The 23,931-nt window shown below is 42.3% G+C and overlaps 1 protein-coding gene across 11 annotated transcripts in view; it reads left to right on the plus strand.

Moving 5' to 3' along the window:
• The window catches only part of neb (nebulin), a 67,127-nt gene that overhangs the window by 9,986 nt on the left and 33,210 nt on the right, over positions 1-23,931 (plus strand). For 10 of the 11 annotated variants that reach the window (XM_088010968.1, XM_088010938.1, XM_088010945.1 and 7 more), the window contains 71 exons: positions 46-144; positions 1,649-1,753; positions 1,847-1,954; positions 2,057-2,170; positions 2,266-2,463; positions 2,567-2,674; positions 2,772-2,870; positions 2,968-3,072; positions 4,151-4,258; positions 4,364-4,675; positions 4,779-4,985; positions 5,090-5,194; positions 5,283-5,390; positions 5,477-5,788; positions 5,892-6,098; positions 6,196-6,300; positions 6,438-6,545; positions 6,652-6,963; positions 7,048-7,254; positions 7,364-7,468; positions 7,559-7,666; positions 7,759-8,070; positions 8,151-8,357; positions 8,472-8,576; positions 8,671-8,778; positions 8,876-9,187; positions 9,269-9,475; positions 9,573-9,677; positions 9,803-9,910; positions 10,005-10,316; positions 10,400-10,603; positions 11,065-11,169; positions 11,281-11,388; positions 11,518-11,829; positions 11,909-12,112; positions 12,211-12,315; positions 12,446-12,553; positions 12,639-12,950; positions 13,055-13,258; positions 13,375-13,479; positions 13,563-13,670; positions 13,801-14,112; positions 14,197-14,400; positions 14,490-14,594; positions 15,037-15,144; positions 15,252-15,563; positions 15,648-15,851; positions 15,939-16,043; positions 16,129-16,236; positions 16,335-16,646; positions 17,774-17,977; positions 18,091-18,195; positions 18,360-18,467; positions 18,554-18,865; positions 18,951-19,154; positions 19,267-19,371; positions 19,486-19,593; positions 19,685-19,996; positions 20,081-20,185; positions 20,307-20,405; positions 20,514-20,615; positions 20,710-20,817; positions 21,586-21,897; positions 21,984-22,088; positions 22,183-22,287; positions 22,396-22,500; positions 22,583-22,690; positions 22,787-22,897; positions 23,221-23,418; positions 23,595-23,699; positions 23,798-23,902. In XM_088010968.1, coding sequence (XP_087867094.1) covers positions 46-144; positions 1,649-1,753; positions 1,847-1,954; positions 2,057-2,170; positions 2,266-2,463; positions 2,567-2,674; positions 2,772-2,870; positions 2,968-3,072; positions 4,151-4,258; positions 4,364-4,675; positions 4,779-4,985; positions 5,090-5,194; positions 5,283-5,390; positions 5,477-5,788; positions 5,892-6,098; positions 6,196-6,300; positions 6,438-6,545; positions 6,652-6,963; positions 7,048-7,254; positions 7,364-7,468; positions 7,559-7,666; positions 7,759-8,070; positions 8,151-8,357; positions 8,472-8,576; positions 8,671-8,778; positions 8,876-9,187; positions 9,269-9,475; positions 9,573-9,677; positions 9,803-9,910; positions 10,005-10,316; positions 10,400-10,603; positions 11,065-11,169; positions 11,281-11,388; positions 11,518-11,829; positions 11,909-12,112; positions 12,211-12,315; positions 12,446-12,553; positions 12,639-12,950; positions 13,055-13,258; positions 13,375-13,479; positions 13,563-13,670; positions 13,801-14,112; positions 14,197-14,400; positions 14,490-14,594; positions 15,037-15,144; positions 15,252-15,563; positions 15,648-15,851; positions 15,939-16,043; positions 16,129-16,236; positions 16,335-16,646; positions 17,774-17,977; positions 18,091-18,195; positions 18,360-18,467; positions 18,554-18,865; positions 18,951-19,154; positions 19,267-19,371; positions 19,486-19,593; positions 19,685-19,996; positions 20,081-20,185; positions 20,307-20,405; positions 20,514-20,615; positions 20,710-20,817; positions 21,586-21,897; positions 21,984-22,088; positions 22,183-22,287; positions 22,396-22,500; positions 22,583-22,690; positions 22,787-22,897; positions 23,221-23,418; positions 23,595-23,699; positions 23,798-23,902 — 11,787 coding nt within the window. The remainder of the gene's footprint in view (positions 1-45; positions 145-1,648; positions 1,754-1,846; positions 1,955-2,056; positions 2,171-2,265; positions 2,464-2,566; positions 2,675-2,771; positions 2,871-2,967; positions 3,073-4,150; positions 4,259-4,363; positions 4,676-4,778; positions 4,986-5,089; positions 5,195-5,282; positions 5,391-5,476; positions 5,789-5,891; positions 6,099-6,195; positions 6,301-6,437; positions 6,546-6,651; positions 6,964-7,047; positions 7,255-7,363; positions 7,469-7,558; positions 7,667-7,758; positions 8,071-8,150; positions 8,358-8,471; positions 8,577-8,670; positions 8,779-8,875; positions 9,188-9,268; positions 9,476-9,572; positions 9,678-9,802; positions 9,911-10,004; positions 10,317-10,399; positions 10,604-11,064; positions 11,170-11,280; positions 11,389-11,517; positions 11,830-11,908; positions 12,113-12,210; positions 12,316-12,445; positions 12,554-12,638; positions 12,951-13,054; positions 13,259-13,374; positions 13,480-13,562; positions 13,671-13,800; positions 14,113-14,196; positions 14,401-14,489; positions 14,595-15,036; positions 15,145-15,251; positions 15,564-15,647; positions 15,852-15,938; positions 16,044-16,128; positions 16,237-16,334; positions 16,647-17,773; positions 17,978-18,090; positions 18,196-18,359; positions 18,468-18,553; positions 18,866-18,950; positions 19,155-19,266; positions 19,372-19,485; positions 19,594-19,684; positions 19,997-20,080; positions 20,186-20,306; positions 20,406-20,513; positions 20,616-20,709; positions 20,818-21,585; positions 21,898-21,983; positions 22,089-22,182; positions 22,288-22,395; positions 22,501-22,582; positions 22,691-22,786; positions 22,898-23,220; positions 23,419-23,594; positions 23,700-23,797; positions 23,903-23,931) is intronic. The other variant, XM_088010967.1, reaches the window with a different exon arrangement.

The raw sequence follows: 23,931 nt of genomic DNA on the forward strand, positions 1-23,931 counted from the left end.
CTATAGTTGTACGCATGACACGTTTTCTTCTTCGGTGGTTTTCAGAAAACCTACAGGCAACATCCCGACAAAGTGAAGTTTACACAAGTGGTGGATTCGCCAGTCCTCGTCCAAGCCAGCATCAACGCCAAGCAGCTAAGTGACGTATGTGACATTTGAAACCATTTCAGTCTCATATCAAAGCAGAGACGGTTTTTAGCGAGGCATTTGTACAGCATAACATTTTAAGTAGCTTTTTTAAAACCACAAACGGGTGAACCGTCATGTCTGTTAAAAACCAGGATAAAATTGATAAATAAAGGCTTGAATATTTATGTACAACCCGATTAATATTTGTTCTTGTGATCATTAACAAGCATCTAGCATTGTGCAGCAGATGTATGACCACATTTGAACTGGTTGGTTTCTGGCATAAGCCCCTCTTTGAAGCCTAGTCCAAGTTTTAACCATCTAGTTGTCGATTTGAAGTGAAGCTGCAGAATTTCCTTCTTTGTGCGAGGCGCCAGTACAAACCCTCAGCAGCTACCGTTCTTGATAGTGACCGTTTTCTTTGGCAGTCAAAGTGATTGTTTACTTTGAACATATTTCTTTAAATTGTGGCCAAACAGCTGCATCTTTGTCACATTTAGCCATAAAATATTCTCAGAGAAGCCATTTTGTTTGTCCATGTTGGCAGCTGCAAATTTCAGTCAGGTTCGAAAATGCTGACTTTGCTACCCCATCGTGCTCAGTAATCAAAAATGAGTGGTCGACGTGCAACTTTCCAAGCTACATTCAACCTGATATTAATATGTATTTCAGCCTACATATTTAGGTTTGGCCACTTTAAATAGACTTGTGCGTCTAACTTCTGTTTGTATTACATGTTAAGGGGCCGACTATGTTTCAGATGGATCATCAAAGTTTCAGAATTAACAAGAATGGAAAGAAGGATATTTTATATGCTAATAATATAATAATAATAATAATAACATAATAATTATATTTAAACTTCCACCTGGACAGTGTTGCGATCTCCTCTTCACAAACAGGTCCATCTAAATAAATTTGAATACTATTTAAAAGTTCACTTATTTATGTCACTCAATTTACCAAGTGAAACACATTATTTAGATTACATTAATGTTTAGAATGTTACATTAGACCAGTAACAAAGTAATGAAAAAATACAGAAATTTGGGGCTTTTATCAAAGGTGTGTTTATTAGCTGGCCACAGGTTATTATCAAAATGTAAATTTAATCCATCTCTTATCGAGATGGATATTCTAATTTACTGAGATGTAACCTGCAAGGTGGTTTAAAAACATTTATTTACTGTTTGTAATGTTTTCAAGTCATCTGCTGGGGCCTCAGATCAAAACTCTCCTGCTAAAGCGGATCGCCGTTAACTGTATCCAATCATCCGTGTAGCCCAGATGTCTTTCTATGGGCTCCATGGAAACTGGAGAGCCGTTTCTCTGCAGTATAAATAGAAACAAGCATTCACTTGGCCCAGAATAAAATCTGTCATCAGATAGGGCCTTGGCAAGGAGGAAGGAGCCGGAGAAGCCGAAGTCAGCGTACTGCTGCCCTCTACTGACGGGAAACCGAAGGACGATTGGTCCAAACAGAACAGAGGGTTTTAATCGAATGCTTTTTCTCTCGCAGTTGAACTACAAAGAAAAGTTTGAGAAAACAAAGTTCAAGTACACCCTACCCCCAGACTACCCCTTCTTCATCCAGTCCAGAGTTAACGCCTACAACCTGAGCGAGGTGAGTAAAATTCAAATCCGTCTCTAAAACCGAATCGCTTTTTAAACCGATTGAGTGTTCGGATTCGTTAGCGGCCGCTCATTGTCGTTGCAGAGCTGCTATAAGTACGACTGGGAGAAAACCAAAGCAAAGAAGTTTGAAATCAAGGGTGACGCCATCCCAATCCTGGCCGCCCGTGCTCACACAAACATTGCCAGCGACGTAAGCGCCTGCCCTCATAAATGTCTGCGTTGTTGTTTTCAGTTTCATAATTTTTTTTTTTTATTATCATCTTATTGCCACGCTTCTGCTTTGTCCCTGCAGGTTAAGTACAAAAAGGAGTACGAGAAGAACAGGGGACACATGGTTGGAGCCCTCAGCATTAATGACGACCCCAAGATCTTGCACTCGGTTCATGTTGCCAAAATCCAAAGTGATGTGAGTTGTCAGGGTCAAATCAATCAAATCGAGTTCATTATTGGCGAGAAAAGAAAAACGAATACTCAAACCAAATCTCACTGATTTATCCACAGCGCGAATATAAGAAGAACTATGAAAAAATCAAGACCAAGTACCACACACCACTGGATATGATATCAGTCACCCTGGCCAAGAAGTCCCAGGCAATCGCCAGCATGGCGGGCTACAGGAAGATCAACCCCAACTACTTCCTGCCTTACGACAGCGTGCTGCTGGACACGGCCAAGAAAGCCAACGCCATCCAGAGTGACGTAAGCAGACAAGATTTTACAAGATGGTTCACATTTTGTTTATGTTCCAATGTGTAGATATTTCTTTTCGCTGACGTCCTTATGTTTATTTTTTCCATCAAAGAATGAGTATAAAGCTGAGTACAACAACTACGTCAAAGGAACCCCATGGGTCCCGTACGGCTCCATGGATGTAGAAAAGGCAAAGAAAGCTGCTGAGATTCTCAACGAGGTACGAGTGAGAAGCAGTGTCCCTGCTAAAACAATCATATCTGTTACCTGGAGAAAGATTTAATGTCTTTATTTTACACCTACTTTTGTCCTTGTAGAAAAAATACCGACAGCCTCCAGACACGATTCCATTCACAGCCATAGACGACCATCCCATCATGCTGCAGTCTAAAGTCAACCAGCTTCAGAGGAGTGATGTGAGTCCACCGCCCAGTGAACTCTGAATTATTTTGGCTTTTTTTAAGTCTATTTCTTTATGTTTGTGCGAGTTCTTACGGCCTTTTATCCACACAGCTGTTCTACAAGAGAGGTCTGGAGCAAATCCATCAAAAGTACTCTTTGCCTCCTGATACTCCAGAGTTCCTCCAAGCCAAGTGTAATGCCTACAACATCAGCAAGGTAGCGCATCCATCTATACATGTCTGCACTGGCTTGGCACTGTAGGGCTGCTGGGGGAGCTGAAGCCTTTCTCCAGTGGCCATTGGGCGAAGGTACACAGGGTCCCAAGAGATGGACAGCATGTGCACGTTTCCAAAAGACATACTCTCCTCCCACAGTCCAAAAACTGTGGAAGGAAGCTGGAGTATGGAGAACATGCAAACACCATGCAGTAAGATCCCAGGCCGGGATTTAAACCCAGGACCTTCTTGCTGCAAGGCAACAGGGCCAAGAACTTCTCCACTATCCAGGCTGCATACAAAACCCTTATACTTTAAAGGCTTTAAAATTAACCAAATAACCAAATATTTAATTGTTAATCTTTATTTACGCTTGGCTGTAAAGTCTAACTTTACCTATGGAATAAGTTTCAGAGTATATTGTAAAACCAATCACATTCCTTTGAGATATTGTCTGTCATATATAAATCATGTGGTCAGTTTTTCTATTTTCTTATATTAAATCATTATTATAGCTGTAGTAAGTAACTTTTATAAAAAAAAAAATATATATATATATATATATATATATATATATATTTATATATATATATATATATATATATATATATATATATATATTTATATATATATATATATATATATATATATATATATATATATATATATATATATATATTTTTTTTTTTTTTTTTTTTTTTTTACATATTCGTTAAAATGGTCCTGACAGATAATCTATAAGAAAAAATCAAGCTCCTCCATGTGGTCCTACTGCCACCTGCAGAAATATGAAACTCCTGGTCAGAAACAACCAATCAGAGCCAGGAGGAAGATCTTAGCGCTTTCAATCAAAACATAATGAACGTTTTAACACATATGCAAAAAAACAATTTTTTTTTTGTAAAAGTTATCACCTTATCTTATCGTCTTTTAGTTCAGCTTCTCCATCCAGAGCAGTGTTTGTGGGGAGCCAGTAGAGTTAAAATACATGTACCCTTATACATAACTCCAAAAAATGTTATTTGTTGTGTAACAGTGTATAATTGCTTTTGTCATCATTAATTTGAATTTTATTTCAGAACTACTACAAGTACGCCTGGGAAGAGCTAATCGCCAAAGGTTATGACCTGAAGCCCGATGCGATCCCGGTTGTTGCTGCCAAAGCAGCCAGACACGCTGTCAGCAACGTAAGTCTTCTAAAGTGGCATTTCATACACCGTACACTGAATGGCCTGACTTTTTGTGCTACATCACGCAACTTCCCACAATCAAGTTTATGCTTGTACACCCAGGTCCAGTACAAAAAGGCCTACGAGAAGGCCAGAGGCCACCATGTTGGCTTCCGCAGCCTCCAGGACGATCCGCTCCTGGTCCACTACATGCAAGTTGCTAAGATACAGAGCGACAAGCTTTACAAGAAGGACTACCACAAGGCCAAGCTGAAGTACCACACCCCGGTGGACATGCTGAGCGTGGCCCATGCTAAGCACGCCACAGCCGTGCAGACATATGCCGGCTACAAGCAGCACCATCACAATTACTTCCTTCTGCCTGACGCAATGAACCTTCAGCTCGCTCGCACCATGAACTACAACGTCAGCGATGTAAGTTCCAGTTGTTTCTTTTGGGAATATTTGCAATACAGCATCTAGTGAAATGGTTCTCTTTAACCACTCTAACAATGCTCTGCTTTGTCATGTTTGGCAGAACTACTATAAAATGGATTATGAGACTTCGGTGAAAGGAACTGGCTGGGTTCCAATTGGCTCCCTGGATGTAGAGAAGGCAAAGGCGGCGGCGGTGGCTCTTGATGAGAAAAAGTACAGGCAGCACCCGTCCACAATCAAATTCACCAGCGTTACGGACTCCATGAATATGGAGCTGGCCAAAGCAAACGCCAAGATCATGAATGTGGTGAGGAGATAAAAATCGGAACTCTTAGTTCTACTCTGTGACTTCATTTTTTTTTGTTTTCATAAGATGAACATAAACCAAACTCTTCATTCACAACAATGCAGAAAGATTATAAAGCCAGTGGAGAGAAGTTCATGCACACTTACCATCTCCCAGCCGACACCCCTGAACTGATGCAAGCCAGGTACAATGCTGTAAACATCAGCCAGGTCAGTGTAATCGCTTTTCAATCAATACGTCGCACAGAAATGAAAGTGTTGCTATGTTTGTAATGTTCTGAATTGTGCTTTTGTGCAGAACTATTACACCTACGCCCATCGCCAAGATATCCTTAAGGGACATCACGTGAAGGAAGATGCTATTCCCGTTTTAGCTGCCAAATCTTCAAGGGACATTGCCAGTAATGTACGTTTCACATTACGCTCACGTTTAACTGCCGAGGAATTCAGCGTTACAGTGACGTCGCTAATAAATACTGTGCTTTTCTGCAGTACAAATATAAGCTGGCTTACGAGAAGGCCAGAGGCCATCATGTTGGCTTCCGCAGCCTCCAGGACGACCCCCTTCTGGTGCACTACATGCAGGTGGCAAAAATGCAGAGCGACAAGAACTACAAGAAGGACTACCACAAGGCCAAGCTGAAGTACCACACCCCGGTGGACATGCTGAGCGTGGTCCAAGCCAAACAGGCCTCCGCCGTTCAGACCATGACTGGATACAGGAAGGTCCCACACAGCTTCCTCCTGCTGCCTGACAACATGCACCTGCAGCTGTGCCGCAACATGATGGAGATTCAGAGCGACGTATGTTCTCATCGGCGTAACATCACACTGTGATTTTAGCACAGTATGTAACATGTCATGCTCCTTTGTGTTATGCTTTTGTTTCTTTGTTTTTAATCCACAGAATGTCTACAAATCAGAGTACAACAACTACTTCAAAGGTATCGGGTGGGTACCGATTGGTTCTTTGGATGTCGAGAAAGCCAAGACAGCCAAAGCTGCACTGGATGACAGAGGTTACCGCCAGCATCCCAGCTCCTTCAAGCACACCACCAAGACCGACGACATGAGCATGTGTCTGGCTTTGGCCAACTCAAAGCTAATGGACAACGTAGGAACCGTTTGTCGATCATTTCAGTTCTTCCAAAACACGAACAAATTAATGTTTTTTTTCTTTTAACAAAATATATCCATTTTCTTCTATGTAGACTGCGTACAAAGCGTCTGGTGAAAAATTCGTGCACACCTATCATCTGCCAGCTGACAGCCCGGAGTTCCTCCAAGCTAAATTCAACGCCCAAACCATCAGCGAGGTTAGAGCAAAAGATTTTATTTACAGGGTTCCTACATCCTGTCGAAAAGGAATTTGTTTTAAATTTTCTTCACAGTTGGAAAATGCAAAAGAAAATTCATTCATTCATCCATACATCCATTCTATTGATTTTCACAGAGTCTCTACAAGCAACAATGGGTGCAAGACATTGCCAAGGGATACGACATGAAGCCTGATGCTATTCCCATTCTCCATGCCAAGCACGGCAGACATATTGCCAGCAATGTATGTATTTTCTGTAGTAACTTATCATATAACGACAACAATCGGATTCTATTAAAATGCATTCACAACACTTTGCATGTCACTTTTAATTTTTTTTTTTATTTAGGTCCAGTACAAGAAAGAGTATGAGAAGGCCAGAGGCCACCATGTTGGCTTCCGCAGCCTCCAAGACGACCCCCTGCTGGTTCACTACATGGAGGTTGCTAGGATACAGAGCGACAAGAACTACAAGAAGGACTACCACAAGGCCAAGCTGAAGTACCACACCCCGGTGGACATGCTGAGCGTGGTCCAAGCCAAGCAGGCCTCCGCCGTTCAGACCATGACTGGATACAGGAAGATTCCTCACAGCCACCTGCTTCTGCCCGACAACATGCACCTGCAGCTGTGCAGACATATGAATGTCCTGTCCAGTGATGTTAGTGTCATTTTTTTTTGTGTGAGATGTACCATTTTAAATTTCATAACAGATGAGTGTTATGAGGTGTCTTGTTGTTTTTAGGTCAATTACAAATCTGAATGGAACGAATTCATCAGAGGCATCGGATGGGTACCGATCGGGTCCCTTGGAGTTGAAACTGCTAAAGTTGGGGGTGAGATCCAGAGCGACAGGAAGTACAGGCAGCATCCGTCTAACTTTAAATTCAGCAAGCTGATGGACTCCATGGACTTGGCCCTGGCTACTGCCAACAATCAGATCATGAACAAGGTGCAGCTTAACTAAAATTTGTGTGACAAAATATGAGCAGTAAACTTTTTCCAGAAATGTTTCTTTTATTCCTGTGTTTTTTTTTGTTTGTTTTTTTTTAAATCCCCAGAAAGCGTACACCTCTGCTTGGGATAAAGACAAACTGACCATCCACATCATGCCAGATTCTCCTGAAATTGTCCTGGCCAAGGCAAATGCTCAGACCATGAGCAACGTAAGCCATTCATTTACACAACAAATCGATATGTACTAGATGAGAGATTGCTTTTCGTAAACAACCTTATGTTAATGTCTTTTTCTCTAGAAACTGTACAAAGCCGGTGTTGTGGAGATGGCCAATAAGGGCTACAATCTCAAAGCTGATGCAATTCCAATTGTGGCTGCCAAGTCTGGTACCACAATTGCCAGCAATGTAAGATAGACACAGACTAGAGGACCAACTTAGAAATTTAGTTTTCTATAAACATTCATATGTTATAAACAAATCTCTATCCAATCTTACAGTACAAGTACAAGTTGGCTTACGAGAAGGCCAGAGGCCACCATGTTGGCTTCCGCAGCATCCAGGACGATCCGCTCCTGGTCCACTACATGCAAGTTGCTAAGATACAGAGCGACAAGCTTTACAAGCAGGACTACCACAAGGCCAAGCTGAAGTACCACACCCCGGTGGACATGTGGAGTGTGGTCCAGGCCAAGCAGGCCTCCGCTGCTCAGACATTGATCGGGTACAGACAGATCCAGCACACCAACGCTCTCCTTCCCGACGCCATGGGCCTGGAGCTCGCTCGCAACATGAACTTCAATTCGAGCGACGTGAGTTTGCAATTGAAAGAAAATAGCACGAGAAACAGGATTTAAGCCCTTGTTTGCTGACAAGTTGTGTTTGTTTGCAGTGGAACTACAAGGCTGAATGGAACAACTACTTCAGAGGTATCGGATGGGTCCCCATTGGCTCACTTTCAGTCGAAACGGCTAAAGTTGGCGGCGAGATCCTGAGCGAGAAGAAGTACAGGCAGCATCCGTCCAACTTCAAGTTTAAGAAATTAATGGATTCCATGGACGTGGCTCTGGCTACGGCCAACAACCAGATCATGAACAAGGTGTCACTTTTTCTCTTTTTAACCTCTACTTCGACGTTCAAGCCAGAAAAAAATCTGTCATATTTTTCTCAAAAACAATTATTTATGAGTGTTTTTTTATGTCTTTGTTTGCAGAAAGCATACACTGAAGCATGGGAAAAAGACAAACTGAAAGTTCATGTCATGCCAGATTCTCCAGAGATTGTCCTGGCAAAGGCTAACGCCCTCACCATGAGCAATGTAGGAGAACTCACTATTTGACAATAACAACGTATTTTTTTATGTATTTTACCTCAACACATTTTTTTCTGCACATTGAATTGTATTTTTACAGAAATTGTACAAAGCCGGAGTGGTGGAGATGGCAAATAAAGGCTACAACCTCAAAGCTGACGCCATTGCCATCGTGGCTGCCAAGTCTGGTACCACTATTGCCAGTAATGTAAGCTGTCAAAACATTCCTCTGTAACCCCAAAATGCGTATGTAGATATCTCTTTGGGGGCTGTGTGAGTAAGAAAGTGTGTTTTCACCATCGCAGTACAAGTACAAGTTGGCCTACGAGAAGGCCAGAGGCCACCATGTTGGCTTCCGCAGCATCCAGGACGATCCGCTCCTGGTCCACTACATGCAAGTGGCAAAGATACAGAGCGACAAGCTTTATAAGCAGGACTACCACAAGGCCAAGCTGAAGTACCACACCCCGGTGGACATGTGGAGTGTGGTCCAGGCCAAGCAGGCCTCCGCTGCTCAGACATTGATCGGGTACAGACAGATCCAGCACACCAACGCTCTCCTTCCCGACGCCATGGGCCTGGAGCTGGCTCGCAACATGCAGTTTATTGCCAGTGACGTATGTAGAAAGTCCTACGTAATCAATTGTGTTGTATGTTCTGGTGGTACAACTGATTCTTCTGTGTTTGTTTAACTCCAGAATGAGTACAAGAAGGAGTACGAGAGCTACTTTAAGGGAATAGGATGGGTTCCTATCGGGTCACTTGATGTTGAGAAAGCCAAAACAGCGGGGAGGGTTTTCAGTGAAAAGCAATACAGGAAGCATCCCAGCAACTTTAAATTCACCAAAGATATGCACTCTATGGACCTGGTTCTGGCCACTGCCAACAACCAAATCATGGATAGGGTACGTTTTAAAACTTTTCACAAATTCAACATCCTTTCGGATACCTATGGCAGCAAATTCACTTTTCTAAAATGGATTTGTTTTCCCTCCGTTCTAGAAATCCTACACAAGCGCTTGGGATAAAGACAAAACTAGCATCCATATCATGCCGGATGCAATGGACGTTGTTCTAGCCCGGGAGAACAAGAAAAACTACAGTGAGGTATTAACCTAATTTACTACACTTCTTATCTTACCTTTTGTTACAAGCGATAGATGCAATCTGACCAGAAATACAAATAAAAACACATTAAACTGTCAGTACAACTGTTCATTCTCGCCTTGCAGAAACTGTACAAACTGGACAACGAGCTGGCCAAGAAGAAGGGCCACAACCTTCGTGCTGATGCCATTGCAGTTCAGGCTGCCAAAGCCTCCACTGTTATCGCAAGTGATGTAAGTGTTTGTGTTTTTATGTTACACATCTTGTTTTGTTCCGTCACTAGAGTGTAGAAACTAAAATGAGAATCTCCATCTGTTTCCGGCGCAGTACAAGTACAAGACTGGATACCGTAAGCAGGTCGGCCACCACATCGGCGCCCGCTGCATCCAGGACGACCCTCTGCTCATGCTGGCTCTGAACTCAGCCAAGATCGCCAGTGACGCTCTGTACAAGAAGGACTTCAACAAGTCCAAGACCAAGTTCAACCTGCCTGTGGACATGCTGGCCTTTGAGCTGGCCAAGAAGAACCAGATTCAGGTCAACCATGCCAATTACATCACGCGTCTGCACAACTGGACTTGTCTGCCGGATGCAAACGACGTGGTCCAGGCCAGGCATGCATATGACATACAGAGCGATGTAAGTATCAATACTTAAATGTTCCTTTCTTGTTTCTTTTAACTGATGACACTGTACCATAACATAACCTTTTTTTTTTTCAGAATGTCTACAAGGAGGATTTGAAGATGTTGCAGGGTGTCGGCTGGGTGCCAATAGGCTCGCTGGATGTTGAAAAGGCTAAAGTTGCTGGTCAGATCCTGAGTGAAAAGAGATATCGCCAGCATCCGAGCAACTACAAATTCAAGATCACTACTGAAGACATGCCAATGGTGCTGGCTAAGGCTAATAATCAGATCATTAACAAGGTATAAAGCAACATATTTTGCCTGTACTGTTTTTAACCACCATAGGGAAGATAGATAACGGCATCCCATGGAAAGAAATAGTGAGAATAATATTTAAAATTAATAGGAAGCCTTTTTTTTACAAAAAATGAAAGCAAAATAGTTTTTTTAATGTCACATTTTAATGTGGTAAATGTAATGAGTTCATCTGCCTCAGAAGAAAATTTCTGTAACTTAAAATAATGCATGTGTTATCTGCGTAAAGGCAAATGTTTTGACGGATTATCTCAAGTCTTTTTACATCAAATAGTTTTTATTTATTTATTTTACTTTTGCTTGAGCAACAACTGAATTGAGTTTAACTCAGTTAATCTGAGCTAAACTACACTGCTGTTTTGCAGAGCTTTAACTTAATAATGAAGTCAATTCTTTTTTTGAAAAGCAGCTTTTGTCTGTATTAAATAAATCTAAACACTTTACAGAAAGCTTATACTGAAGCCTGGGACAAAGACAAGACCACCATCCATGTGATGCCTGATGCTATGGACATTCTTCTGGCCAAAGCAAACAAAGTCATCTACAGCGAGGTGAGTCATTTTACATGCAATCAAAACGTTACGCTCTAAATTTTGAAGTATTTGCTTTATATACTTAAAAAAAAAGATACCTAAAGATATCATCATTGCTTGTTTATGCAGAAATCGTACAAGCAGGCAAACGAAGAGGCAAAGAAGAAGGGATATGACCTCCGAAATGACGCCATTTCCATTATTGCAGCAAAAGCCTGCAGGGATATTGCAAGTGATGTAAGATAATTTAATTATAACTCATTACCAGCTTTTTGATGTTGGAACGACATTCCTTAAGCCTTTCAATATAAGTAATATATTTTTCTGATTTTGTTCAATCTACAATGTCTTGTTCTTCATTTGCAGTACAAGTACAAGACCGGATACCGTAAGCAGGTCGGCCACCACATCGGCGCCCGCAGCGTCCAGGATGACCCTCTGCTCATGCTGGCTCTGAACTCGGCCAAGATCGCCAGTGACGCTCTGTACAAGAAGGACTTCAACAAGTCCAAGACCAAGTTCAACCTGCCTGTGGACATGCTGAACCTTGAACTGGCCAAGAAATGCCAGATCCAGGTCAATGACTTCAACTACAGGACTCGCCTGCACCAGTGGACCTGTCTTCCAGACTCCACCGACGTCGTCCAGGCCAGGCATGCATACGACCTGCAGAGTGATGTGAGTATGAGTCTGCTTAATTTGCATAGACAGACAGACTAAGTGAAGTATTTAAACACCACTTCTTTTTATTGTGCAGGCCGTCTACAAGGAGGATTTGAGGATGTTGCAGGGTGTCGGCTGGGTGCCAATAGGTTCACTGGATGTTGAAAAGGCTAAAGTTGCTGGTCAGATCCTGAGTGAAAAGAGATATCGCCAGCATCCGAGCAACTACAAATTCAAGTGCACTACAGAGGACATGCCAATGGCGCTGGCTAAGGCTAATGCTCAGATCATGAACAAGGTGCGTTGTCATCAAGTTTTTTGAGACAAGACATTCATCAAAGTGTCTGTCCTCTGTCACTGCAATATAACTTCCCCTCTATTTCCTCACACCTGCAGAAAGCATACAGTGAAGCCTGGGACAATGAAAAGACAAAGATCCACATCATGCCGGATGCCATGGACGTCATTCTTGCTAAATCAAACAGTTATCATTACAGCTTGGTAAGTATGATTAAATTACTGAATTAACTTCAACCTAATGGTCAAGTGGTTCTGAGTTAAAATTATTAAGGTTTGATTAATAAAAGTTGGTAGAATTAATTTCAATTGAATGTGTTTGGATTATTTTTAGAAAAATTACAAACAAGATAATGAAGATGCTAAGAAGAAGGGCTACCACCTGCGTGCCGATGCCATATCCATCATCGCAGCCAAGACATGCAGGGACATTGCCAGTGATGTAAGATGCCGTAATTATTTACGATATACTGCTCCGAATGTGTCATCTTATATCTTAGTAATGTTTCTGTTCTACTTTCCACTAGTACAAGTACAAGACCGGATACCGTAAGCAGGTCGGCCACCACATCGGCGCCCGCTGCGTCCAGGACGACCCTCTGCTCATGCTGGCTCTGAACTCGGCCAAGATCGCCAGCGACGCTCTGTACAAGAAGGACTTCAACAAGTCCAAGACCAAGTTCAACCTCCCAGTGGACATGCTGAACCTTGAACTGGCCAAGAAATGCCAGATCCAGGTCAACGACTTCAACTACAGGACTCACCTGCACCAGTGGACCTGTCTTCCAGACTCCAACGATGTCGTCCAGGCCAGGCATGCGTACGATTTGCAGAGTGATGTAAGAGTCCCATTTCATAATTTTGCTTTAAATTCATACCTGCTCTGTTTATTATTGAAGTGACTGCTTAATACCTGATTTCTGTTTGTTTGTTTTTTGTCCAGGCTGTGTATAAGGAGGATCTCAGGTTGATGCAGGGTATTGGATGGGTGCCAATAGGCTCCCTGGATGTTGAGAAGGCGAAGAAAGCTAATGAGATTCTAAGTGAAAGGAGCTATCGTCAACACCCGAGCACGTTCAGATTCAAGTGCACTACTGAGGATATGCCCCTGGCACTAGCAAAGGCCAACGCTCAAATTATGAACAAGGTCAGAAACAAAACTATTCTCTTTTGCTATTCATTAAGAAATCACATTAAATCATATGTTACGCAAAATTCCCTTGTTTGTTGATCTCTCGTGATTGTTGGTTTCTGTGATCACAGAAAGCTTACATCGAAGCCTGGGAGAATGAAAAGACAAAGATCCATGTCATGCCTGACGCTATGGACGTTCTTCTGGCCAAAGCAAACAATGTCATCTACAGTGTGGTATGTTCAAGCTAAACAGACGGTGCGAACAAGTTCTGGCTTTACGTTTACGTTGTAGAAACATCTCCCTTTTCTGTTTACAGAAAAAATACAAACAGGCGAATGAAGATTCCAAAAAGAAAGGCTACGACCTGCGCGGTGACGCCATTTCCATTATTGCAGCCAAAGCATCCAGAGACATTGCCAGCGATGTAAGTTACTCTTAAACGACAAGTATTTGGAAAATAGATCATTTTTTAAATCAAAGCTTCTTATTATAAATCAAACCCCGGTTACTGGGTTTGATTGGTAACTATGACGCTGCTTCCTCTTTTTGTCTAGTACAAGTACAAGACCGGATACCGTAAGCAGGTCGGTCACCACATCGGCGCCCGCAGCGTCCAGGACGACCCTCTGCTCATGCTGGCTCTGAACTCGGCCAAGATCGCCAGTGACGCTCTGTACAAGAAGGACTTCAACAAGTCCAAGACCAAGTTCAACCTCCCAGTGGACATGCTGAACCTTGAACTGGCCAAGAAATGCCAGATCCAGGTCAATGACTTCAACTACAGGACTCGCCTGCACCAGTGGACCTGTCTTCCAGACTCCAACGACGTCGTCCAGGCCAGACTTGCGTATGACCTCCAGAGTGACGTATGTGGTACTTGTAATTTCCCTCATTCATGTATCTCGTTTCGCTACGCAAATTATGCAAACTGTGCCTGCTGTGTTTTCCAGGCCGTCTACAAAGCCGACCTGAAGTGGCTCCAGGGTCTGGGCTGGGTCCCCATTGGTTCGCTGGATGTGGAGAAAGCCAAGAAAGCTGCAGAGGTTCTGAGTGACAGGAAGTACCGCCAGCACCCCAGCACCGTAAAATTCACCAGTCCCATCGATGCCATGAACCTTGTGCTGGCAAAGAACAATGCGGTGACAATGAACAAGGTAAACCTGACCTTCATGTGGATTTGTACGACCATTTATGGTTTCATTGTTGCTCACAACAATGCTAATGTTGTGTGCTATGCTGCTAGCGCCTCTACACTGAGGCATGGGAGAACGAAAAGACCAAGCTGCACATCCAGCCTGACACTCCTGAAATTGTCCTCTCTCAACAAAATGCCATCAACATGAGCAAGGTTAGTATGATCTCTTTTACAAATAATATAAACAATCTGCAAATCTTTCCTTGAATTCCATAAATATTTGCAGAACTATTTCTTTCTTGCTGCTTTGATAATCAGTTGTATGTTTGCCGTAATTTCTAATCTCGTCTCTTCCAGTTGCGTTTACCAATTTATTTTACATTGTCTTGAGATACTGCTCAGATACAGTTGTTGCACCAGAGTCTATAGACATGGTTACTAAATTAAGGCCAAGATACTAAATAAACAATACAGCATGTACTTTAGTGACATGAGTAAAAGTAGTATCAATATTTATAGAGATATATGCAACAAAACTCATATAAAACCACATATGAGTGTATATGTGGTAAATAAAATAAACAGAAGGGGTGTGTTAATGCCATATTAAATTATTTCTTACATTTATTTTCTTTATTTTTTCATTCTTCTACAGAAACTGTACAAACAAGGCTTTGAGGAAACCATCAGAAAAGGCTACTTCCTTCCTCCAGATGCAGTTTCTGTCAAGGCTGCTAAGACCTCCAGGGACATCGTCAGTGATGTAAGTCCCACACACTGTAGTGTCCATTTGAGAATTGACTAATTCTTAAATAAAATGTTAAAAGCAAAAGTTGTATGATAAACTTTTTTTTCTTCCGCTTCCATCAGTACAAGTACAAGACCGGATACCGTAAGCAGGTCGGCCACCACATCGGCGCCCGCTGCGTCCAGGACGACCCTCTGCTCATGCTGGCTCTGAACTCGGCCAAGATCGCCAGCGACGCTCTGTACAAGAAGGACTTCAACAAGTCCAAGACCAAGTTCAACCTCCCAGTGGACATGTTGAACCTTGAACTGGCCAAGAAATGCCAGATCCAGGTCAATGACTTCAACTACAGGACTCGCCTGCACCAGTGGACCTGTCTTCCAGACTCCAACGACGTCGTCCAGGCCAGGAAGGCCTACGACCTCCAGAGTGACGTGAGCACCCATGTTACATGTTCACTTTATTACGTCGTGCAGCTGTCTTTACGTAGTTTCTAAGACTGAGACTGTCTCGTTCAGGCTGTGTACAAAGCTGACATGGATGAAGTGATCGGTGTAGGATGGGTGCCGATCGGTTCGCTGGATGTGGTGAAAGCCAAGAACGCCTCCAAGATTCTCAGCGACCGTCTCTACAGGCAGAAACCGGACACATTTAAATACAAAACCGATATGACTGCCATGCCCCTGGTCTTAGCCAAAACAAATGCAGAGACCATCAATAAGGTAAAGATGCATATATTTTGGATTCTGATGATGTTCTTGGGAGCATCTTGACTTAATTTTCTGTGTTTTTTCCCCCCGTCTCCACAGAAAAACTACATCGCTGCATGGGAAGCAGACAAATTAAAGACCCATATGATCCCAGACCTTCCTGAAATCCTGCTTTCCAGATCTAACGCTTACAACATCAGCAATGTAAGTCTGACCTACGTACACCTAATCTAGCTTCGCTTAGTCCTGTTGCAATTTACATTTTCTGTTTTGTTTTTTGTTTTTTCAGAAAAATTACAGAGAAGGTGTCGAGATTATGTTCAGAAAGGGCTACCACATGATGCCTGACGCTGTTTCCGTTGTTGCCGCTAAACACGGAAGAGAAATCATCAGCGATGTATGTTACATATCATTCTTTAATTTCTCCTTGACACGTGGTTTTGCTTAAGATAACTTTTTATTTTATTTTATTTTATTGTTTTTGTCTCTTCAAAGTATAAATACAAGACAGGATACCGCAAGCAGCTCGGTCACCACATCGGAGCGCTCAGTTGCCAGGACGACCCGCTCATCGTGCTGGCTCTGCACTCAGCCAAGATCGCCAGCGATGTTTTGTACAAGAAGGACTTCAACAAGTCCAAGACCAAATTCCACCTCCCTGTAGACATGCTGAATCTTGAGCTGGCCAAGAAATGCCAGATCCAGGTCAACGACTTCAACTACAGGACTCGCCTGCACAACTGGACTTGTCTGCCGGACTCCAACGACGTGGTCCAGGCCAGGAAGGCCTACGACTTACAGAGCGACGTGAGTTCAGAAACCCACTTATGGTCCAGTTCCTTACAGAATTGCAGTGGTTATTTTGATACTTTGTCACGTTTTAACCATAAATTGAAATGGATTCTTGAAAGTTTTGCTTAATATGCACCCAACTTTAAAATTTCAGTGTAAATACATTCATTTTTAATCTGCATTACTAACTTATAAAATCTTATTTGACGGGGTTGTGCATCAGACTGACATGACAACAGTCATAAACATGAAGGAGTCGTCATGACTGCTGTCATGAATCGTCGATATTTATGCACTCGTCATCGAAAGTCTATTAAAAGTGTAAACTTTGCATTATTTTGTAAATAATGTCACTTTTAATGGACTTTCAGTGCAACTTTTAGAGCAACTTTGCATTAAAAGTGTGATTATTTACAAAATGACGCTTCATGACAACAATCATAAACATTCATGAAGACTCCTTCATGTTTATAACACTGTTATGTCATGTTTATGACAGTGTCATGCCAGTCGTATGCACACCCCTTCAAATAAAGTGTTACTGAAAATTTGGTCTCAGGAATCACCAAATCAGCTTATTATTTAATCTGTACAGAACTAACAGCCAGAGCTGGAAATGAATGCTTTGATAAAAGCGTCTTTGTGTTAAAGTGGCTGAAACAAAGTCCAGAACTTGAATATAATTTAGAGAAGACTTGTTGTCATTCACTCTAGATTTGTAAAAAAAAAAAAAAAAAAAAAAAAAAAGACCAAAACTGGTTCAGACTTGCTGCCGTAATTGCAGTCAAAAGTGAACCTGTAAAGTGTTGGTTGAACTCAAATGGATCATGCTGCACTTATCAGATTTTGATTTGTAAAAAATGTTAAAACCCATCTATTGAGAGTGAATACATACTGTACTGTGAATACTCTTTTCATCTAGTATTTATAAATGTATATTAATAATTGTTCCACTTCAAAATTGGACAGGCTTATCACATAAAATCCAGATAAAACACTTTAAAATGTGTGGTTGTGACAAATACTTAAAGAGATATAGAAGGGGGTTTTATTTAAGCTTGAACAACGCTACATTTCTTAATTTGAGTATTTATTTGTCTAAGAGTTAGTCCAACTCAGGTTTTTGCTCCCCGCTCACATAGGCTGTGTACAAGGCCGACATGGAATGGGTCAAGGGAATGGGATGGGTGCCAATTGGGTCGCTGGATGTGGAGAAAGCCAAGAAAGCAGCAGAGATCCTGAGCGACAGGAAGTACCGGCAGCATCCCAGCCAATTCAAGTTCACTGCCAATACATCAGATATGCCATATGCTCTGGCGCAAGCTAACGCCCAGACTATGAACAAGGTACAAAAAAAAGCTAAATTTAACCATTTCTTTTTATAGAAAGTTTTATTCTCTTAAGAAAACTACTTAATAAGGAAAATGTGGTTTTTAATACACATTTTATGCATTGACAGAAAGCGTACATTGAGGCCTGGGAGAAGGACAAGCTCAACCTGCACATCTTACCTGACACTCCAGAGATCCTGCTGGCAAAGCAGAATAAACTCAACACCAGTCTGGTAATGCAATGTTTTTCTTTTAGTCGTTTGTTGTTGTTTTTTAACATAATTAAATAATTATTTACTCCAAAGATCATTACCGAATGTGTAGATCTTTATATGTATTTGGTTTTTAGCACAAAGTGAACGGGACGCGACATCATCGCTTTTTGTTTCTTCCACAGAAATATTACCGTGAAGGTTTTGTCGATGCCATCAACAAGGGCTACTTCCTCCCCAAAGACGCCATTTCTGTCCTCGCAGCCAAAACGTCCCGCGACATCATCAGCGACGTAAGTTTGTGTCACAAACATTTTCTATGTAAATGGTTTCACCTGACACAAGAACTCATGGAGATACTTTTTTTTTTCGGTTTTAGTACAAATACAAGGCTGGTTTCCGCAAGCAGTGCGGCCACCACATCGGTGCTCTGAGCGTTAAGGACGACCCTCTGCTCGTGCTGGCCGCTCACGTGGCCAGGATCTCCAGCGACAACATCTACAAGAAGGACTTCAACAAGTCCAAGACCAAGTACAACCTCCCAGCGGACATGCTGACCCTTGAACTGGCCAAGAAATGCCAGGTCCAGGTCAACGACTTCAACTATAGGACTCGCCTGCACCAGTGGACCTGCCTGCCCGACTCCAACGACGTGGTCCAGGCCAGGAAGGCCTACGACCTGAAGAGTGATGTGAGCACATGTCATAATTAAGCCAATTCATGAATGGAAAGAGAATCACCCATAAAACCAACGTATATGTTGTTGTTTTTTTAAGGCTGTTTACAAAGCGGATATGGAGTGGCTGAAAGGCTGCGGCTGGTCTCCCCATGAGTGCGTGGATGTGGTGAAAGTTAAAAACGCCCAGGCTGTTCTGAACGAGAGACTCTACCGCCAGCACCCAAGCACCGTCAAGTTCACCAGCGTTGTGGACCTCCCAGCTATCGTCCTGTCCAAGCAAAACGCTGAAAACCTCAGCGATGTGAGTCGGAAAGCAGATTAAAACTGAAAATTTGTACAAATATCTGTACAAATGAGAACTTAATAAAGCCTTTTCTTTTCTTTTTCTCTCTCTCTCTCTTTCTCTTCAACAGAGGAAGTATAGGGAAGTTTGGGACAAAGATAAGCTCACCATTCACATCCCACCTGACATTCCTCCTTACGAGCTGGCCAAGGCCAACGCCATCACTATCAGCAATGTAAGTTTGTGCCGACGTCCTCGCTTTGAAAATAACGCACCGGTTCTGATCTTATTGAAATTGCCTCCTGGTTTGAAAGTGACGCCTTATAATAATTTGTTGTGCTCTGTGCAGAAACTGTACACACAAGCATGGGACGAGCAGAAGGCCAAAGCCTGCCACGTCAAGGAGGACGCCATATCTGTGCTGAAAGCTAAAGCCTCCAGGGACATCATTAGTGATGTAATAGAGAAGAAAATCGCCCTACATCTGTAATGTAGGCTTTTTCTTTTTTTTTTTTACTAACTTCCTTTAATGTTTTTTTTGCTTTTAGTACAAGTACAAGGAGGGATACAGGAAGCAGGTTGGTCACCACATCGGTGCCCGCTGCGTCCAGGACGACCCGCTCATCATGCTGGCTCTGAACTCAGCCAAGATCGCCAGTGACGCTCTGTACAAGAAGGACTTCAACAAGTCCAAGACCAAGTTCAACCTCCCAGCAGACATGCTGACCCTTGAACTCGCCAAGAAATGCCAGGTCCAGGTCAACGACTTCAACTACAGGACTTACCTGCACCAGTGGACCTGTCTTCCAGACTCCACCGACGTGGTCCAGGCCAGGAAGGCCTACGACCTCCAGAGCGACGTGAGTTACCGGAGATGCTTTTGGAAAGTGTCCATTTGTTATTTTATCACTACCTGCTTTAATTAAATGAATTTTTCCCTCTAGGCTGTGTACAAAGCTGACATGGAGTGGATAAAGGGCTGCGGGTGGATACCACACGAGTGTGTAGATGTTGTAAAGGTGAAGCATGCGCAGAAGATTCTCGCTGATGTAAGTTTTACACACAACCATCCTCAAACCACCTTAAATATGTTCCACGTTACACGCATACTAAGTTAAAAGGTACTTCGAGGTCGATATGTTTTAGATTTAATCTTGCTTTTGTTCACAGAGAGGCTACCGGGTCAAGCTGGACGAACAGAAGTTCACTGTTCCCACCGATAGAGTTGACTTGGCCTGCGCCAAGAATGCTGCTGAGGTCTTAAACGAGGTAACATTTTTCCTGTTTTATGAATTTGTTTTAATGCTTCGTTTAAAATTCCATTGCAGAGACGTCGCAGTGTCACATATGTCTTGTTTTTTGTTTCGTTCTTCTCAGGCCAAATACCGCGAGGCTTGGCACCAGGATAAGACCAATTACTCTTTGGTCGACACTCCCGGTCTCGCTACGGCCAGAGAGGTCGCTAAAAATATCCACCCGGTAAGGTTTGTCACACGTTTCAGTTCGAGCTCACTTTAATTTTCTACCGTTTCTGGATTCATGTATTTTTTTTTCCTGTCTTCCCTTCATGCAGAAACTGTACACTGAAGCATGGGACAAGGTGAAAGCCACTGGATACTTCATGCCTGGAGACGCCGTACCGATTAAACAGTGCATCAATACGACTAAAGTGCAGAGTAAGGTGAGTGGAGGGAGTTTATTTCACACAGGAAGAGTTTGTACAGGAATTGGTGTTGGTATGGAGAAATTAGGTACACGTCTGCATCTATAGCTTATTGTTTGTAATTGTAGTTTAACATTTTGGTTACATGTAGATATAAACAACATACCTTGTTCATGTTACTGAGAATAAAAAAACCCAACAAAATCTGATTACTTTGTTTATTCAAAGTTTATTCTGAAAGATAGAAAAATAATTCACATTTTTGTGACTCTTAACTTGATGATTATGGCAACATGACTGGATTTCACAAATTAAAGGATTTAAAGAAAAAGTTTGAGGTTTGAGATTCTAACTTAATGTTACGTTTTTCATTTTAAAGTTGCTCATATGTGGTTTTTCAGGGGCGCCTTCAGTCAATCGGAATAAACTACATGCAACTTTAAATATTGACAAATTATAATAATCTTATTGCATGTGTTTTCTTTTCCAGCTCTGTTTATTGTTATTTTAAATTTTTTTTATATTCATTCACCTTAATTTGAATCTGCATTTACCTTTAACTTGCTGCTGGTGCACACAATAAAAGATATTTCTATTGTATTAAATTGTATTCTATTCTTTCAAAGATTAGTTGAATTTTTTTATATTTATCATGAGATGTGATTTTTGCTGCAATAGATTCCAACTATCGATGTAGTTGTGCTAAAATTGATGACTTACAGTTATCTTCTGTTTACTGAAAACAAAATGAGAATAAGAATGTTTGTTTTATTTTTTATCTTGTAGCACAAGTACCTAGAGTCGTACCGCAAGCAGGTCGGCCACCACATCGGAGCCCTGAGCGTCAACGACGATCCTCTCATGGTGTTGGCCATAAACTCGGCCAAGATCGCCAGCGACGCTCTGTACAAGAAGGACTTCAACAAGTCCAAGACCAAGTACAACCTCCCAGCGGACATGCTGACCCTTGAACTTGCCAAGAAATGCCAGGTCCAGGTCAACGACTTCAACTACAGGACTTACCTGCACCAGTGGACCTGCCTGCCGGACTCCAACGACGTCGTTCAGGCCAGGAAGATTTACGAACTTCAGAGCGACGTGAGCAAACAAGCGACGAACTTTTGTATGGATCCTTTAAAACGTCAAAGCTTTTATTCCCAACTCGCTGTGGTTTCCGTCTGCAGAACGTCTACAGGGCTGATCTGGAGTGGATCCGGGGCTGCGGCTGGGTTGCAGCCGACTCTGTTGATCACATCAAAGTCAAGAAAGCCCAGGAAATACTCAACGATGTACGGTTCTGTCCGCGCATCCGACATCTGCTATTTGTTTGAGTTGTTGTTGTCATGTCGTGGTTCATCTTGGTGGTTTTTTTTTCATCTGCAGAGGCTTTATAAGCAGAACGCCAAAGAATGCTTTGGAAAATTCAGCCTGATTGTGGATCGTCCCGAGATCATTTTGGCAAAAATAAACGCCGCCAACCTCAGCGACGTATGTAATCGAGCGCTTCACATCATAAATTAAAAGTTTTTAAAAAAAGAGGAAAAATCAATTAATTTATAAATGTTCATTACACTTTTTTTTTTCTTTTTCCAACAGCTTAAATACAAAGAGTCTTTCAATGCAGAAAAAGGTCATTACATCGGCTCAGAGGACACGCCTCAGCTGGCACATAGCAGGGAAATGGGCAAGACCATCAGTGAGGTAACGTGAATCTGCAGACTGAGTTGGTTACTTTGGCTTCAAACTTTTATTTATGACATTTTAACTCTTTTTCTCATTTTAGAAACTTTACAAATCGCAATGGGACAGCACTAAAGCTACAAGCTACAGCCTGAACCATGAATACATCCCGTTACTGAGCGGCAAGAAGGGCAGGGAGATTGCCAGTGATGTAAGTTTTTACTCTTTTCTGCTAAAAATACATGTGATTGTATATTTTCCTCTGGCTACATGTAAATAAAATGAATACTGCCATTGTTTTTGTTAGGTGAAGTACAAGGATTCTCATGAAAAAGCCAAGGGCCACTACATGGCTGGGACCCTGGTCGACTTCCCCGAGGTGATGCGCTGCGGCCAGCAGGAGAAAAACAAGGGACTGGTAAGATGTCAGCTAAATTCAACTTTAACTATTAACAGAAACCTAAGAAGCTTGAGGATACGTTCGTAAACATTAAAAAACAAAGAGTTTTTCGTCATTTTCTAGTGGAAGGAAAACACGACACTTGTACAGATGTGTGTAGAAAAGAGCAAAGGCACAAAACAGGAATGTAAATCAATTCATATTTTGTCTTTTGTAAGTTGCTGATTAAGTACACTTTCTACTTTCGCAAAGAAAGATAAAGGTGTTTTCTTTCAGTTGTGTTTTTGGCTGAAGATGGAGCTTGACTCTTCCTTCTTCTGTATTAATGTGCATCTTTACAGAGGCTCTACCAGAAGAGCTACCACCAAACCAAGACCAAAATACACCTCCCATCTGACATCATCGCTAACCAGGTGGCCAAGCGCTGCCAGGACATGTTGAGCGACGTCCTGTACCGCACCCACCTGCACCAGTGGACCTGCCACCCGGAGCAGGAGGACGCCATCCGGGCCCGGAAGACCAACGAGATTCTCAGCGACGTAGGTCATCCTGCTGCGTCCCGATCGGGTTGTTGTCCAAACGCGTCGCGTGAACTTTTTGAAATTACAAACGGAAAACATTCCTCTTGTTGCCTTAGTCTCTTCTAAGCATTGAGAAAGTAAAGTCTAATTTATGCCTCTGTTGAGAAACAACATGTACCAATGCAATTCAACAGGTGTTCTACAAGGACGACCTGAACTGGATGAAGGGCATCGGCTGCTACGTCTGGGACACGCCAGAGATCATTCGCGCTAAGAAGTCCTACGAGCTGCAGAGCGAAGTCAGTATTTTCATGTTAAATGGTTCGTTAAAGTTTCAGAGAGAGAGAGAGAGAAAAAATATGATTAACTCCAAAATATTTTCTTTGTTATATTCCAGCGTAAATACAGAGCTGACGCCAAGAAAGAGTTTAACAACTACTCCATTGTGACCGACACGCCTGAGTACGTGACCGCTGTCTTGGGTCACACCTGGGCCAGTGATGTAAGTCGGCGTGATTTTGAAAAATCGTC

Source organism: Poecilia mexicana, unplaced genomic scaffold (genome assembly GCF_051168715.1).
Source record: "Poecilia mexicana isolate PSO_F unplaced genomic scaffold, ASM5116871v1 scaffold_2, whole genome shotgun sequence".
In the NCBI taxonomy this organism is placed as follows: domain Eukaryota; kingdom Metazoa; phylum Chordata; class Actinopteri; order Cyprinodontiformes; family Poeciliidae; genus Poecilia; species Poecilia mexicana.